General features: G+C 43.9%; 2 protein-coding genes across 3 annotated transcripts in view; one reads left to right on the forward strand and one right to left on the reverse strand.

Moving 5' to 3' along the window:
- The first annotated feature begins 1,086 nt into the window (after window positions 1-1,086).
- Window positions 1,087-8,373, forward strand: LOC110508716 (uroporphyrinogen decarboxylase). The gene is made up of 10 exons (XM_021589460.2): window positions 1,087-1,249; window positions 1,856-1,968; window positions 3,516-3,595; window positions 3,686-3,748; window positions 4,018-4,215; window positions 4,397-4,558; window positions 4,877-5,011; window positions 5,428-5,528; window positions 5,772-5,838; window positions 7,623-8,373. The coding sequence occupies exons 1-10, from the start codon at window positions 1,227-1,229 to the stop codon at window positions 7,785-7,787; spliced, it is 1,107 nt and encodes a 368-aa protein (XP_021445135.1). The 5' UTR covers window positions 1,087-1,226; the 3' UTR covers window positions 7,788-8,373.
- A 4,040-nt stretch (window positions 8,374-12,413) lies between these two features.
- LOC110508717 (zinc finger SWIM domain-containing protein 5) overlaps window positions 12,414-17,742 on the reverse strand; it is a 44,731-nt gene continuing 39,402 nt past the window's right edge. For both annotated transcript variants that reach the window (XM_021589462.2, XM_021589461.2), the window contains exon 13: window positions 12,414-17,705. In XM_021589462.2, coding sequence (XP_021445137.1) covers window positions 16,761-17,705 — 945 coding nt within the window. In that variant the 3' untranslated portion in view covers window positions 12,414-16,760. The remainder of the gene's footprint in view (window positions 17,706-17,742) is intronic.

Below are 17,742 nucleotides of genomic sequence, written 5' to 3' on the forward strand. Positions count from 1 at the left end.
CATCCTTAAAGCAACCCAATGTCTTCCCTAATTGCTTTCGTCAAATGCAAAGGATGGAAGTACTTACTTACTGGTTCTGGGAACACTGCCATGACTTTAACACCTTCTTCTCCAACCTCTTTGTCAAAGAGTGGTCCTGTTCTTTACTGGTCTAGTCTCAACACTACTCATTGTTTCTCCAGCAGTATTCATCAGGGGCACAACTTTCACTTGGGCCTTTCTAAAATTGCATTTTAATATCCACCCATTTTTATAATTGGAATGTGATACAAAAAAGGGCAACTGTGTGCTTTAGGACCATGCGGGGGTAGGCTGTTTGGAGTGTTTATCCAACTGAAGAAAACAAAAAAAGTTCCCAAACCAAAGTTGCGCCCCTGGTATTAATTTCTCTGTCATGTCATTGCGATTTCTCTTACTCATGTTACTCCTATTTACAACATATGTGAATAGCTGATCGTCACTGGTTCTATCATTATCAATAACCCTAATGCTACCATCTGCCTTTTTTTTTAAACCTTTATTTAACTAAGCAAATCAGATAAGAACAAATTGTTATTTTCAATGACGGCCTAGGAGCAAGTAACTGCCTTGTTCAGGGGCAAAACGACACATTTTTACCTTGTCAGCTCAGGGATTCGATCTTGAAACCTTTCGGTTACTAGTCCAACGCTCTAACCACCTGTCGCCCCAACCCAAGTACAGTTATGCCAAATAACTAACTAACTAACAAACAAACAAACAAACACAACAACAACAACAACAACGTCTTCACACTTTCGGGATACAACGCCGGCTGAGGAACGCTCCGCTGTCCTTTAAATATGTCACTCATTGCTTCAAGTTTCACACCCAGCCACACCCAGCAAACGTACATCAATGTCTGTTCAAGAACGTTGAATAACGTTTTGGGGTAACGTGTCGTTCAGAACAATCCGTCACTCAACGTTGCAGACGTTTAATCGAATATAACGCTCCCCAGGATGACCGATGACATTGCGCAACATATGAACGCGAGTTGAGACGACTACCTGCTCTGGAACGTACCAAAAGTATAGCTGTCAGTGGTCGGTCACATGACTTTCTGAAGCTGGCCGCGCCCTGTAGGGGGCTCGCACAACATTCTGGATGACAGTCAAGGAAGAACCAGGCAGCAGTGTGCCACTGACGTATAGGACAAGTGAACAGCATCTCTGAACTTATTCTTCCATTATAACATCAGCCCCATCATGGACAAGGACGATTTAATACTGTATGTATATTATCTGACTGTATACCTCGCTAGCTGCTACTGTCTATGTAGCTAACGTTAAACCGACTAGCTAGCTAACCATTTAGTTCGTAACGTTGCAAAAAATGCAATCTACCATGAGGACACGTGTATTGTGTTGTTTGTGAATATCATGCTTGATATGTGATATGAGCTAGTTAGTTCCCTACCAATGACCACGAGCAGCGGCATTTCTGTCAAATTAAAGTATTGATAAGTGATGAAGATTATGTCAGGGTTCATAAATGGAAGCTACTACATAAAGCATTTATGTGACTGGCACCATGATGTTGCTTGAGAAAGATCTCACGATCATTTCACCAGCATCTCATTCAACCGTTGTTCCACTGTGTGCAGCTGATAACAGAAAGAGGGACTTATCTTCTGTGATCACCTGCTCCTGTACAGAACACTGTAGTGTGCCCAACATGATACCGTGGGAGGGGAGTAGTAGCCCTACCCCTGATAAGAACTAATTGTTAAAATTAGGAAGAATGTTACCAACTTAATGTGTCGTTATGTGGGTTATGGCTTTTGTTTATATCAATTTCTAAAACATCCATCTTTGCCATTTCATTTCAATTTTAGCCCTAAAGACTTCCCCAAGTTGAAGAATGATGCATTCCTTCTTGCATGCCGTGGCCAAGAAACCCCTCATGTGCCTGTGTGGTGTATGAGACAGGCTGGACGTTACCTACCAGGTGGGCCTCACACTCTCATTAGTCTCTCTAGACACCCGGGTTGCCTCCCACAATTTTCAAATGTTCTGGCTTAACAAGTCTGTACGTAATAGAATGTCAGTTTGGCATACAGGAACTACATCACTGCCTAGTTTTCTATGTTTACCAATGACCTGCCACTGGCATGAAACACATCATGTGTGTCCATGTATGCTGATGATTCAACCATATATGCATCAACAACCACAGATAATGAAGTCACTGAAACCCTTAACAAAGAGTTACAGTCTGTTTAGGAATGGGTGGCCAGTAATAAACCGGTCCTGAACATCTCTAAAACTAGGAGCATTGTATTTGGTTCAAATCATTCCATAAATTCTAAACCTTAGCTGAATCTGGTAATGCATGGTGTGGCTGTTGAACAAGTTGAGGAGACTAAATTGCTTGGTGTTACCTTAGACTGTAAACTCTCATGGACAAAACATATAGATGAAATGGTTGTAAATATGGGAAGAGGTCTCTCTGTAATAAAGACATCACACTCTAAGTTCTGCAGGCTCTAGTTTTGTCTAATCTTGATTATTGTCCAGTGCTGCAAGGAAAGACCTAGTTAAGCTGCATCTGGCCCAGAACAGAGCGGCACGTCTTGCTCTTCATTGTAATCAGAGGGCTGATATCAACACTATGCATGCCAGTCTCTCTTGACTAAGAGTTGAGGAGAGACTGACTGCATCACTTCTTCTTTTTATAAGAAACGTGTTGAAAATCCCAAATTGCTCACCAGACATGCCATCAGGTGTCTTTTCACAGTCCCCAAATCCAGAACAAATTAAAGAAAGCGTACAGTATTATATAGAGCCATTATTGCATGGAACTCCCTTCCACCTCATATGGCTCAAATGAACAGCAAACCTGGTTTAAAAAACAGATAAAGCAACACCTCACTGCCCAACACCTCTCTCCTATTTGACCTAGATAGTTTGTGTGCATGAATTGATATGTAGGCTACGTGTGCCTTTCCATTTTTTTTTTTTATGTAGTTCTGTTCTTGTCTTAATGTTCTGTATTATGTCATGTTTTATGTGGATCCCAGGAAGAGTAGCTGCTGCTTTTGCAAAAGCTAATGTGGATCCTAATAAAATACCAAATCCGTCTTTATCCGCTTCAATAAAATACATAATTGTAGCTAGTGAGATGGAGATCAGAGGTTGTTTTTGCATTTCTCAAGAGGTTAGTTTGCATCAACTACCTTGACTTAAACCACTTTGAATTCGAATTACAACATTCTGGCATGTCTGCCTCGTGATTCGTCTGTCTGAGGTGGACCCACCCCTGATTTATTTATATTTTTTAATGAAGTTGCCGAAAGGGTTTGTCATAGAAACCAGATCCTCGTCACTACTGTTGCCTAGGGTCGTATCTTCGAGATTACACTCATGTACTTCACTGGCCTAAGAAACACACATTGAACTAACACTACAAATATCAGTAGGTTTTTGTTGTTGAATGGACCTATCCGTCTCTTAGTCTGTTGGTATTCACATGTAAGCTAACCTATTTGTTTGTAGAGTTCCGTGAGTCCAGAGCGGGAAAGGACTTCTTTGCAACATGTCGATCACCTGCAGCCTGCTGTGAACTCACTCTCCAGGTAATCATTGCCTGTGTTAAACCAGCGCGTTTTACTACTAAACATCGTAGCATAGATGGAGAACACTCACTTCATGTTTTCTTCTTACAGCCATTGAGACGTTTCCCATTTGATGCTGCCATCATCTTCTCAGACATCCTGGTTATCCCACAGGTAAGAGATGTCCTGTCGGAGGCAGGTCTTTCTTTGTCTTTAGTTCAATCACAAGTGTTGTGCTTCCTCCTCTCTGCATACTAAACAAAGAGAGAACCTGCTGGCAAGAAGGTAATCTATTTGTGTAGTATATTGATAGGAGGAAGCACATAACTCAGAGACCGTATACGTTATGCTTTTAACCGGTTAATGACTCTGTGTGTGTGTGTGTGTGTGTGTGTGTGTGTGTGTGTGTGTGTGTGTGTGTGTGTGTGTTTACCTGCTCCCAGGCCATGGGTATGGATGTCCAGATGGTGGCAGGAAAGGGCCCTACTTTCCCAGAGCCCTTAAAGGAGCCAGAGGACCTGCTGCTCCTGCAGTCCAAGGTGGATGTCAACAAGGAGCTGGATTACGTCTTCAAGGCCATTACACTGACGCGCCACAAACTGGAAGGCAAGGTCCCTCTCATCGGCTTCACTGGTGCCCCGGTGAGATGGAACACACACACACACACACACACATGGTGAGAGAGAGCACTTTTCAATACAGATTGTATTGGTTACTTCAATAGTCAAAATACACTTTTTTTCAGCCTTGTGTCATATCTTGGTGTTCTTAGACTAGAGGCTTCAGTAAAGTGACCCATATCATCATCTGTTTCTCCTGTAGTGGACCCTGATGGCCTATATGATTGAGGGGGGAGGCTCAACAACCCAATCTAAGGCTAAGCGCTGGCTGTACCGTCACCCTGAAGCCAGCCACCAGCTGTTAAAGATGCTGACTGACATCATAGTGGAGTACCTGCTGGGACAGGTGGCTGCTGGAGCACAGGTAAGCAAGGCACCATGGGAGATTGTGTTCCAGCTGTATCTTACTGCTAGCCCAGAGTTCTTGCTCATGGGGAAATGATCAGGTGAATAGAGGGTAGATCAGTTTATTTACAGCACTTAATTGGACAAGGAGAAGATGTTCAAGAATGGCATGAATGATCTGATAGCTCAATATCTAGGAACAGCTAGAATGTTGATTGATTCATGTAGGTTTCTTTTAGGGCCCCTATCATAGACACATTATACAGGAGACACAGTCCTGTCTAGATACATGGCACATTATTGTCCAGTCTGTTCCACCTTCCCTGTGTTTCCCCAGGCCTTGCAGGTGTTTGAGTCCCATGCTGGCTGTCTGGGCCCAGCGGAGTTCCAGGAGTTCTCCCTGCCCTACCTCCGAGACATCGCCCGTAAGGTCAAGGACCAACTGAAGGAGTCAGGCCAGGATGTCCCCATGGTGAGCCCACACAGACTGTCCCTTCTTCATGTTCACACAACACCGACATCCTCATCCTTTTGTTTGTGGATTTCATGTCACTAGATTTTCAAGACAAGCTTTTGTTCATCATTATGCTTAAAAAAAAGCTTACTTGTCTTGTGGTGCGATAACATGTGGCCAGTGTATTGTGATATTTCACCAGTAGATGGCACTATACTGTCAAATATTTTCCTCTACAGACTTGTCATCTGGAGTAGTCAGAAATACATTTGAGTTTTTTTTTATGCCTTGAATCATTGTATGGCGTGTCATCGGTCTCCAATGTTGACATCGGTCAATATTTAACAATTGTTTTGTAATTAGTTTTTCACTGCAGTGTGTCTTTAAAGTTCCCTGGACTGTATCTCCCTCATGTCCTTTATGTTCTGTCACAGATTGTGTTTGCCAAGGACGGCCACTATGGTCTGGAGGACCTCTCTCAGTCCCACTATGAGGTTGTTGGTTTGGATTGGACCATCGACCCTCGCTCAGCGCGGTAACGAACATTAACCCTTTTCACAGAAATCAGATCACGAGCCATTTCCCTAGACAGTCAGTGACCGAGCCAACATTTGCTAAAGGTATTGTGTCATATGTTGAAATTGGATTGGATTCACACTCTTTTGTGAAAGGTTATATTTATCTTGTCAACAATAAAAACAGGTGGTTCGGTCCACTGTTGATTGAACTCCAGGTTAATACACCTTTGGGAATAAAGCCCTTGTCTCTGTGGTTTCAGGGAGCGAACTGGAGGAAAGGTTAGCCTCCAGGGGAACATGGACCCCTGTGCGCTATATGCCCCCAAAGTACGTTTTTTTTGCGATCCAAGAAATATATATTGGCTAAATGTTTCAGTACAAAGGTACTGTACAGTAAAAGCACATTAACCAGCAACTGTTGTTGTTGTGCCAGGCACTTGCTGCTATAACTTACACACGATACAGTGCCTTCAGAAGGTATTCAGACCACTTGACCTCTTCCGCAATTTGTTACGTTACAGACTTATTCTAAATTGGATTAAATAAAACAATTTCCTTAGCAATCTACACACAGTACCCCATAATGACAAAGCGAAAATCGGCTTTTAGAAATGTTTGCAAATGTATTAGAAATACAAAACAGATACCTTATTGACATAAGTATTCAGACCCTTTGCTATGAGACTTGAAATTGAGCTCAGATGCATCCTGTTTCCATTGATCATCCTTGAGATGTTTCTACAACTTGATTGGAGTCTACCTGTGGTCAATTCAATTGATTGGACATGATTTGGAAAGGCCCACACCTGTCTATATAAGGTTCCACAGTTGACAGTGCATATCAGAGCAAAAACCAAGCCATGAGGTTGAAGGAATTGTCCGTCGAGCTCCGAGACAAGATTGTGACGAGGCACAGATCTGGGGAAGAGTACCAAAAAATGTCCACAGCATTGAAGGTCCCCAAGAACACAGTGGCCTCCATCATTCTTAAATGGAAGAAGTTTGGTACCACCAACACAATTCCAAGAGCTGGCCGCCCGGCCAAACTGAACAGTCGTGGGGAGAAGAGCCTTGATCAGGGAGGTGAACAAGAACCTGATGGTCACTTTGACAGAGCTCTAGAGTTCCTCTGTGGAGATGGGAGAACCTTCATGAAGGACAACCATCTCTGCAGCACTCCACCAATCAGGCCTTTATGGTAGAGTGGCCAGACGGAAGCCACTCCTCTGTAAAATGCACATGACAGCCCGCTTGGAGTTTGCCAAAAGGCACCTAAAGACTCTCATACCATGAGAAACAAGATTCTCTGGTCTGATGAAACCAAGATTCAACTCTTTGGCATGAATGCCAAGCGGGACGTCTGGAGGAAACCTGGCACCATCCCTACGGTGAAGCATGGTGGTGGCACCATCCCTACGGTGAAGCATGGTGGTGGCAGCAGCATGCTGTGGGGATGTTTTTCAGCGGCATGGACTGGGAGACTAGTCAGGAACGAGGCAGAGATGAGCGGAGCAAAGTACAGAGAGATCCTTGAAAACCTGCTCCAGAGTGCTTAGGACCTCAGACTGGGGTGAAGGTTCACCTTCCAACAGGACAACGACCCTAAGCACACAGCAAAGACAACACAGGAGTGGCTTCGGGCAAGTCTCTGAATGTCCTTGAGTGGCCCAGCCAGAGCCTGTAAATAGCTGTGCAGCAACACTCCACATCCAACCTGACAGAGCTTGAGCGGATCTGCAGAGAAGAATGAGAGAAACCCAAATACAGGTGTGCCAAGCTTGTGGCTTCATACTCATGAAGACTCAATGCTGTTATTGATGCCAAAGATGCTTCAACAAAGTACTGAGTAAAGACTCTGAATACCTATCAAAATATGTTATTTCAGGGTTCTTTTGTTTATAAATTAGCAAAAATGTCTGAACATGTTTTTGTCTTATCATTATGGGGTATTGTGTGTTGATTAATGAGGGAAAACATTTTAAAATTGATTAAATAGATAAAGCTGTAACGTAACAAAATGTGTAAAAAGTGAAGGGGTCTGAATACATTCTGAAGGCACCATACTTTCAAAAGTGATTCTTATTTGTCTCTGTCTATCTCTACCTATGCAGGAGCGTATATATGAGATAGTGAAAAAGATGCTGGAAGGCTTTGGCACCAGAGGGTACATTGCCAACCTGGGCCACGGGCTGTACCCTGACATGGACCCGGAGAACGTGGGTGCCTTCGTAGAAGCTGTCCACGCTCACTCTCGCCACCTCCTCAACCTCAAGTAACACCCCCGTCACCTGGCAACATTGACCGCAATCATCAAACTAGCAGCGAAGCAGCACCCAAAAACCAAAGCAACATTGGCTTGGATTGTAGAGACTATATCATGTATTCACAGTAATCCGATAAACCACCAGGTCTTATCAAGTATGGAATCCCAGGACAGATCAAGACAGATCTGGTCCAATTCTGGATGTTTTTCTCTTTCTGAAGAGAATACTACATGATGTTCTATAGATAATCCTAAAACAAACTAAACACATTGCCACAGCGCAATACCTTGTAATATTTCATATTATTCATGTGTACCACTGATCTGTTTTATTCAGATGTAGTGCACCTAAAATTGAAGAAACAAGTGTACCTTATCAAAACAACAGTAGTGAAGGAGATTCAATGTGATAGCCTCAGTCCAATTGTTGTTGTTTAGACTGTTGTACTGCAATTATGACTGTGACTGATGTACTAAAGCCTAAGCATTAGTGTGTGTATATTTTGCTCTTGGTTTTTTATTCAGTCAAATAAAAATAAAAATATATTTTAATTGGACCTGTATTTCAAATGAATCAAATAAATTATATTGGATTTCTATTGGATGTGTTTTGCCTCTAACACACCCTAATCGGGAACTATTGGCTCATCTTATTGTGCCCTCTAGATATTGCGCTCTGCAGTTCACTCCAGGTTTTCTCTAACCAGCAATCTTCCATCTACACATCGACGGCAATACCACTGGTGCTTGCGATTACTATGGAAACCCTTCAATTACAAATGAGATGGAGTGGGGGTCGGGTGTGGCTGGCATACTGTACATGATTTTGTTCAAACCAGTTTAGTGCCAGAACTAATCTGTCCGGACTTAATTTGTTTCCACGTTGAACAAACACATTTTTGAAATTGGGAAAAGGCTCTATTTTATTACTGCTTTTGGCTTAAAGGGAAGTGATTATCATTACAGACTGCATTTTACACAAGGAATAAAAGTAGTTAATCCCAATGGGTGTTTTTCTATGAAAGGCAGCTAAGTAGTAGAGAGAAGTAGATCCGTACAAATCCATTTGTTTTTGTTGTTGGAATGGTGGGAATAGGATTCCACAAAAACATTTTGTCACGTGATGTTTTGAGTATTGGACAGTTTTTCTCCTTGTACGTATGCTCCTCTGCGGTAGGTTGAATTTAGCATTTTCCCTACGTACGGTTAAGGTCAGGATTGGGAGAGGGGAAGCTGATCCTCCATCTGAACCTAGAGGAAACTTGTGTGAAACATGGCTTGGGGAAGCGGTTCAGGAGGCTCCTGGTTGGATGGACGACACTCAGCAGCTGTCGTGGCGGCGGCCTTTTCATTTGGACACAGACGACACGTTGTTGTCAAAAATGCAGGATTAGACTTGACCTTGATTGTGTTGTGAGGGGCTGTTGCCTGTAAACCGCTGGGAAAGTAAAGACAAATAAAATATATATTAAGGCCATAGGACTCGAGATGCTGTCACTCAACGCTTCGTTGTTTAAGGACAAATAGCAAGGCTATGGTTTCTTGTTTCTTCTAGAAGTGTGTACATGTTCTGTATGTATTTGTATAAAGGTGTGTATATGTTTGTGTGTGTGTGTTACCTCATGGGGTTTTCAGGCATTATTTTTAATTGCAACAATGAATCTTGTGCTCAAAAAAAGCTCAATCCCCCAAGGTCTCCTTACGAAGAGGACCAGGGGGATGGATTGAGGTGGGGGGACTCAGGCTCAATCTCGCAGCAAATCAGCAGACCTGAAAATCCAATCTTCTTCTGGAGACAGCAGGCTTTACATCATTTGTCAGGGACTGGTACTATCAGAGCTTTATCAGATGGGAGGGTATGGGCTGCCTTTGTGATTGATTTGAAATATTAACATAGGGCAATGGAGAAACTCAAACCAGACTTCTGACTGTATATAGGTGAGGAGTCGCAGGCTGGCACCAATGTTACTGTAGCCGCTGTAAAAAAGGGAAGACAATATTTCGTGGCAATGCAATGTGATGGTGACACTGTCTCTGCACTGCCCTGTGGATTCCATCTTGGGACCAGTGCTTTTGAAAAGCCACTGACATGTATAGTTCATTGTGTCAAGGTCACTGTGCCTTGTAAACGGTAGACTAATGCGTAATATACCAAGCAGTGTCAGAGGAAGGCCCCCAAAATTGTCAAAGACTTCAGCCACCCAAGTCATAGATTGTTCTCTCTGCTACCGCACAGCAAGCGGTACCGGAGCGCCAAGTCTGGGACCAAAAGGCTCCTGAACAGCTTCTACCCCCAAGTCATAAGAATGCTGAACAATTCATAAAATGGCCATCCGGACTATATACATTGACACCCTTTTGTTGTTGTTGCACCCACTCTATACACGCTCACTGGACTGATACTCCAACACACACTACGGTCACACACACACAAAACACACACATGCATATTGACTCCAGACACACACACTTCCACTCTTCACATATGCTGCTGTTAGTCTGTTTATTATATATCCTCATTGCCTAGTTACTTTTACCCCTACCCACATGTACATACTGAATTACCTCGACTACCTCGTACCCCTGCACATTGACTCCTTACTGGTACTCCTTGTATATAGCCTCATTATTGTTTTTATTGTGTCACTAATTCCTTTTTTATTTATATTTTTCTTACTTTTTAACTGCATAGTTGGGAAAGGGCTCGTAAGTAAAGTCTACACCTGTTGTATTCAAATACAATCTGATTTGATTTGAATAGATCCACACTGTTTGAATTGAAATATGCTTGTCAGTCAGTCACCCTAGCTTTAGAGACCAGAAAGCCCGAAATAGGTCAGAGTGTATATGTGCTGTTTGCTCCAGTCACATTATCAGTACATGGAGGTAGATGTGTCTGTGTAATCCATCTCCACTATCAGAGGGAGCCTAACTCCCTGTGCTCCAGCCTTGACTCATCCATCACCATCATCTCTATTGTTCGGAAGACACATTTCAGTTGAATGAATTCAGTTGAACAACTGACTAGGTAACCCTCATTCCCTTTCCACAGCTGAGACCACAGGGATCTCCCCCCACACCCCGGCATTTCTCATTATAGAATTCAATCCAATCCAAAATGATGCAAAGAATAGTTTGGAATGGATGGAATCACAGGGCTATTGCAGTTCCTCCCCCCTTTCTGTTAGCTCTCCCCCAAACTCCCCCCAAACCTTTCCTCACCCCACTAATCCTCCCTGCCCAGCTCCTAACACACCCAAATGACTGAGGGATTCTGGGAAGTCAGAGTGGCAGAACAAAGCTCTCCAAATCAGCTCCCTGAAGAACGAGATGTCTGATAACGCTGACAGCACAACCTGCCATCCAAGGTGCAGAGAGAGAACTTTTTAACAGACAACTGCCAACCAGTTGGTACACAGAGTGCTCTCAGGGCATGAGTTTGTGCAAATTTAGAGGTGGACTTGACCACCGGGGCAATTTCCTCACCCTGTCGGTCCTTGCTGGGGTCGACCAATTATCTACTAATGAACATACAGCTCAGCCCTATTGTTCGAACGAAGCACCTGCCTTCAGGACCACATAAGCAATCTGGTGCTCTGTCTGTGCAGTCCAGTGTTCGTCTCACCTCAATGCCTGCTCTCTCTCTCCCCCAGCTGACAGCCTCAGCAGTAACCACACAGCAAGGTGGGGAAGCCAATTACTCATCTGTCTCTTCCATACATGCCACTTCAGCTAAATCAGCCCCCTCTACAGGAACACAAATACTCCCCAATGGAGCCAGGCCCATCCGCTCCACATTTCATCCACTCTGCTGTGCTGGCCTGCCAGGCAAGGCAGCCGCTCTCTTCCTCTCGCTCTCTGGCTGCTTCTCTCAAGAGTGAACCCACTCTGTGCTCCCTGTCCAAAACACAACGACGGAGCCCATCTGTGAAGCACTGCCCCCTGGATAATGCAGGGGAGAAGCTGTGTAGTTTGGTCTTCATGGTGTTTACAGTGTAACAGATTGGCTCCTACAGCAGCAGAAAGCCAGAGGAGAAAAAAACACAATCCTCTAGAATAGATTGTTAGGTTAACAGTAGAGCTATACGAACCGGTCAGTCATCACGTTCAATATCAGTCCGGATCAACCTAAAAGGGATTTATGGAATTCAGTCAGTCCTATTCCATATGTAGGAGGGTGGGTGAGGTGCAGTAATTGAACAGATTGTGGTAGTGTTGGGGTGTTATATTGAGAATAGAATGTGAATCAGACAGTGGTGAGCCGTCTGCTGCGATAATTAATAAGCTCATTTACGGAGGCAATCAATCTGGGCTGGAGATGTGCTGCCTGTCTCTCACATGCACACTTAGGATTCTTTATGACCTGATTCACAGGTTTAGCTCTGTGAATTCCCTAACGATTGAGAATTGCAATGAGCTGAGAAAGTGTCTTAGAGGAGAAATCAGAGCTACACATAAACAGTGATAATTGTATCTGATCCCTTCTCAGAATAGTGTTGTTGTGAAGTCTGGTAAACTACATGTGTGGCATTACTAATTGGATAACCTACCTGAAGTGATCCCTTCTTATGTATTATTGATATACTAATTGAGCAACATCTAAGAGAAGCCAGTTCTCAGAGAGCAGCAGGAGTCAATATACGTGTTTCACACTTTATTCATAGAAAAGCACTGAGATTCCAACACAAATTATATAAAATGGTAGTAGCGTTACATAAATAGTAATACATTTTTGTTTGAAAGACATTTGCTCAAGAGGTTGCACAAACAAAAAGTGTTGATGAACTATACTTTTGTGGCAACAAATACTGGATACCTTTTATATAAATCAGTAGCACAAAGAGGCAACAAACACTTTCCCTTAAATCAAAATCAAACAGTAGATGAACTAGCGAACAAGCTCTACCAGCGATTATTATTTCCTTCTAAATTCTAGGGACAGGTGAAAACACTGGTACAGTTAACACATATAGACAACGAGTATGGGAAAGAAAGAAATTAAGCCAGAGGAGTTTTCTCCATTTTTTCCTTCTTTTTTTTTGCAATGCCGTAGGACCAACTACTTCAGCGATAGGAAAATGCTTGTTGTTTGAAGTGTGTATATAAACAGGCAGCTTTACATTAACCTGCAATAGTCTGTAAAAATGCAAGCATCTCCATCACATTTGAAAAAAAATGCTTGTTTTGTCCTCTCCTGTCCTCTCAGGTTCAAGTAGTGCGGTAGCTAGTGAATGAAAAAAACAGAGGATGCTGCAAAAGCGAGAGAAAAAAATATTTTTAAAAGGAATTAAGACCAGCAATGGAAGCAAGGATGGAGCAGAATAACTCAACTGCTCAATAAGGGTTGTAGAGAATGGTTCAGAGCATGGCCGGGGCCGTTCAGGTAAATTGAACTGAATAGGCTTAAAATCATGAAGAAATATAAGATAGGATGTTTTGGGGGGGGGGCACACAGACACCCATTCATATTATCTGCCAGTTCCTTCCTTGGTGTAGGGCATGCAGGGTTTTTATTTTCATTTCTTTTGGACTGTTGTTCTCCCTAAACTCTCATTGCCATGTCAGGCCCTGACACCGGTACTTTGAGAAGACACTAAAGGCTTAAGTCCAAAGAAAGTCATCGTACATTGATCGGTCAAAGGCAAAGTCTGTCCCAAATTGCAGCATGTGCAGGCTCGGTACAAATACAAACATGCCGTGTCGTGCCTTGTCTGTCCCCTGTCCCCTCTAGGATAGTGGCTAGCCCCCCTCAGACATTCGTCTGGGTGACTCCGGAGAAGGGGACCAAACCATCAAGTGGTTTCTGCATAGTCAGGTTGCTTTCTGTACACAATGGTATGCCTTCTTTTTTCCCCAAATTTAGAAATGACGTGCTTCCTCTTAGAAAACACGTTGCAAAAACTAAACCAAACATACAAATAAAACATTGAAACAAAAATTCGGAAAAATGTACACAGGAGCACCTGAGAAATGTCTTGAAGTCTTTTAGTCTAACTGTCATCACATTCCCAGCCCACAACAAATTCAAGTATCCCAAAAAACTAAAACATACAGTTATCATAAATAATTATAACTTTACAATTTTCTGAATTGACACTTTTATATTTACAATATCTTAAATGCTTATGCTACTACTTTTTTGTTTTTGTTTCTTGAAGTGATTCCCTGAGAACTGAGTTTAGCATCTCGTCTCTTTTATTTTGTTTTTCGTCATCCTTTCTTGACCATATTACTTCCAACCCCGGCCTCAGACAGACATCTGCGGCCCCAGACCACCTGCCGAGCTTGGTAGAGGTGGCAACAATGGAATGTGGAAGCTGACATGGAACGGTTTTCATAGTCTCAAAATGTGTCTGTCTAATATTCCTATTTTTGTATATTAAATATAATTATATGCTGTCTATGTCTGTATTAATAGTATTCATTCACACACAGATTATTTGAATGATCGATAAATAATTGCTCAAGCAGACAGAATGGTGTTGAGTGCATGAAATTTGTCAATTGCTTGTATAACAATAGTACTACTGCTAAACTTCAAGCAGTCACTGCCATGTCAAAAACACTTTCCCACAGGGTCTGAGAGGTTGATACGTATAGTTAAGGTTGTATGTGGAATACTAAACACCAACTGTCTACACCAACGCGTGGTGTTTAAAAGTACGCGTTCATACACGCTTTGCTATGAAAGATACAAGATGTTTTTCAGCAAATGGTATTTCAACATGTATGTTACAACCCCAAATCCCGACAACACCAGGCACTCCACCTCACAGTCTAAGATCCACAGTGGCAGTATCGTTCTCAGGCGACAAGGCCAGTCAATCAATCTCGCCGTGATCTAATACCAATCTGAAGCAACACGGCTCTCTCTCTCGCTCTCTCTGTACGCTTCGCTCTTTTTGAAAGGTCCCTTCGCTAGAAATAATACAAGATACCAGACAAATCGATCAGGCTACACCCAAGGAAGGAGGAGAATACATGTGGGAGAGGGTGAGAGGCTTGGTCAAGTCTGAGGACTCTGTATGTGCCTGATGAATCTGGTAGATTTAGACTTCGGGCACTGGGCCATGGGGATACACATTCTACCTCCTCCAAACATAGTGCCTTGAAACGAGGCCTTTTAACAGGGAAAGTTTAAAGCTGGTCCTTGGAATACGATCGAGGTATGACAGTAAGTTAACACTATGTGCTTCAGTGTTTCTGGCAGAGATGGGACCAAGTCACAAGTCCTAAGCAAGTCTCAAGTCTTTACCTTAGAGTCAAGTCACAAATAATAATGGGCAAGTTCCACAGCTCAGGTCCCTAATTTTGGGTTTTGAGTCTTTTAAATCAATTATTAAGTGGTTTATCCCAATTTCATTGCAACTGCATCAGTGATTTTGGACCCACATGCAATGATTTTTGTGACCTATGAGGCCCTGATGCAGAGGCGCACCACAGGTCCCAGAGTGGTGGGGCAGATTATTTTCCTTGGGGCTTGGAGCTTTTCCTAATCTGGTCATCTAACCAGGTATAAATCAGGACCCTGACAGTGGCTGAAAGTGATTCATTAGTAGTTGTAAAAAGGTACTCATATGGAAGTGGAACGATTTCTGTCATTTAGCCGACCATCTTATACAGAGCAATTCGGGTTAAGTGCCTTGTTGAAGGGCACAGCAACAGATTTTTCACCTAGTCAGCTCAGGGATTCAAACCAATGACCTTTCAGTTTATGGCCCAACGCGCTTAACCACTAGGCTACCTGACACCTAGGTATACAGATATGTTCTAAACAGGCCACATGGTTTTAACATTTCTGGAAAAACTCCTGGCCCTAGGGAGGATGAAAACCCTGTCACACTGCAGCAACCTTGTACTTGTTAATATTATTTCGATTTTACAACGTTCCTTTACACAGACACAACCACTGCAATCGGACACTAGAACTCACAGGGCTGAGCTTGCTTTATGCAGGTTTGCATCGTATAGGCCTAAGCAACTGTAAATTAAAAAGTAACTCACGCAGTATATTTATGTAATCAGTGTGTTTGTGTTGTTTGATTCATTTCAGTGAATCATTTTGGATTGAAAAGGTCAAGGTAGCCTAGCCAGCCAGCCCAAGTTTGAATATAGCCTAAACCAAATTTGATCACATTCACATGTTCTTTTAACATAAATAAGCAGGCTATACATAGGCTACATAACTTAACCACTTCGTTTACCCTGGCCAGAGGGCAAAGGGGTACAGGGCGCATTGACTGAAGCCTATGCAGCTGCGCTTGTTATCAGTAGCCTAGTTGATCAGGCTCATTTTCTTCCCATACAATTTAGGTGTAGGCTGCAGCAACATTTCTGTGAAGAGTTCTTGCTTGTGTATGTGAGGAGTGATGTGTTGTCACGTTTGCTAAATAAATATCGGAGGACAGCGGAGCGGCGCGAGCTTTGCTAGAGGAAGTGCTTTGTGCCCGGCCTGCGCAACCTGTGATTTCCGTGAATCTGATTGGTCAAGACACAGAACCTGCAGCACTCCGATATAAAGGACAGAGAGCCTAACATAGTGGGTGAGATGACAAATCTAGTCTCTCGAGTCATACGGTTGAAGTCAAGTCAAGTCTCAAAATGTGTGACTAGAGTAGTACACGAGTCCCAAGTCACGTGACTCAAGTCCACATCTCTGGTTTTTGGAATGACAAGTTCTCTCTCCTTCAAACCCCACTAGTAACTCCCCACAGCAGACAGCAGACATTCCCTGGCTCAAAACACCCCATACATCATTTGGTTTTTCATTATGTGCCACCTCAACGATTTTATCATCATCATCACAATCTTTTTCATACTAAAACAAACAGTGGTTGCTGCTCACGAGAAAATAAAAAGACAAAAACAAAAACAGACATACAGAATTTGCCACAAGAATGACAAAAAAAGAGAAAATGTATGAAAACTTAAATAAATGAGTAAGTAGTACTAAAAGTAGATCCCATATTGCCCGTCCTGTTGGGGTTCAGCCAAAGCGTTCCCGTACCAACATCATGAGTTTCTTCTTGCCCTTGTAGATCTGTTTGAGGTTGTCTATAAACTGGGCAAACTGGATGTGTCCGTCCTGGGCCAGTAGGAAGGTCTCTCTGGCCTTACTGAGGAACTCTATGAACTCTCCGTAGTGTCTGGGGCTGATGTGAGTGAGCCGGGAGTGGGTTGTGTTGATGTAGGCGCTGATAGTGGCGTCCAGCAGCTGCCGGAGCGGAGCCTTGTCCGTGGACATGAGCTTCCCAGAGTTCCGTCGCCCGGGGATACCGGCCAGGCCCGGGGCCGTCATGGTGCAGCGACGCAGGATGTCCGAGAGCACGGTGGCGCAGTGCACGCTCTTCACCACCAGGGGGATGATGGCGGCCAGCTCGTTCTTGCCCAGCGAGTGGGACAGGGCGCAGGCCCAGAGCACGTCGTTGATGGCCGGGTGGGTGTCCTGGTTGTAGGCCAGGTTGAGGTGGGTCATGGCCAGCGAGGCCAGCTTGAAGGCTCGGAGTGGGTAGCCGCGGTGCTCCATGTAGCGGGCGATGGTGAACAGCTGAGAGTACGTCATGCCTGTGGAGGCGGCGTCGATGACGATCTGGTAGGCCGTCTCGAAGGCGATGTGGTCCTTCTCGCAGAGCGTGAGGGCCGAGAGGGCACAGTTCTGGGGGTCCTTCATGGAACACTGCAGGGCCAGGGTCCGGGCGCAGCTTGCCAGCTCCTCTCTCTGGGGGTAGTCCAGGCTGAGGCGCAGGATGGTGTTGTGGGACATGACGGTGGCTGCTACGATGCTGGTGGCCTCGGTGGGGGTGAACAGGGTGTACCAGCTCTGGAGAATGCTCACCAGCGCTCGCAGACCCACCTCTGTAGCACAGGTGACCAGCCAGCGCACCATCTCCCTGCGTCTCCAGTTCAGAGTGGAGAGGGTCATCCTCATCACCTGCAGAGAGAGAGAGAGACACACATTGAGGCATGTT

The sequence above is a fragment of the Oncorhynchus mykiss genome, chromosome 28, assembly GCF_013265735.2.
Source record: "Oncorhynchus mykiss isolate Arlee chromosome 28, USDA_OmykA_1.1, whole genome shotgun sequence".
Classification (NCBI taxonomy): domain Eukaryota; kingdom Metazoa; phylum Chordata; class Actinopteri; order Salmoniformes; family Salmonidae; genus Oncorhynchus; species Oncorhynchus mykiss.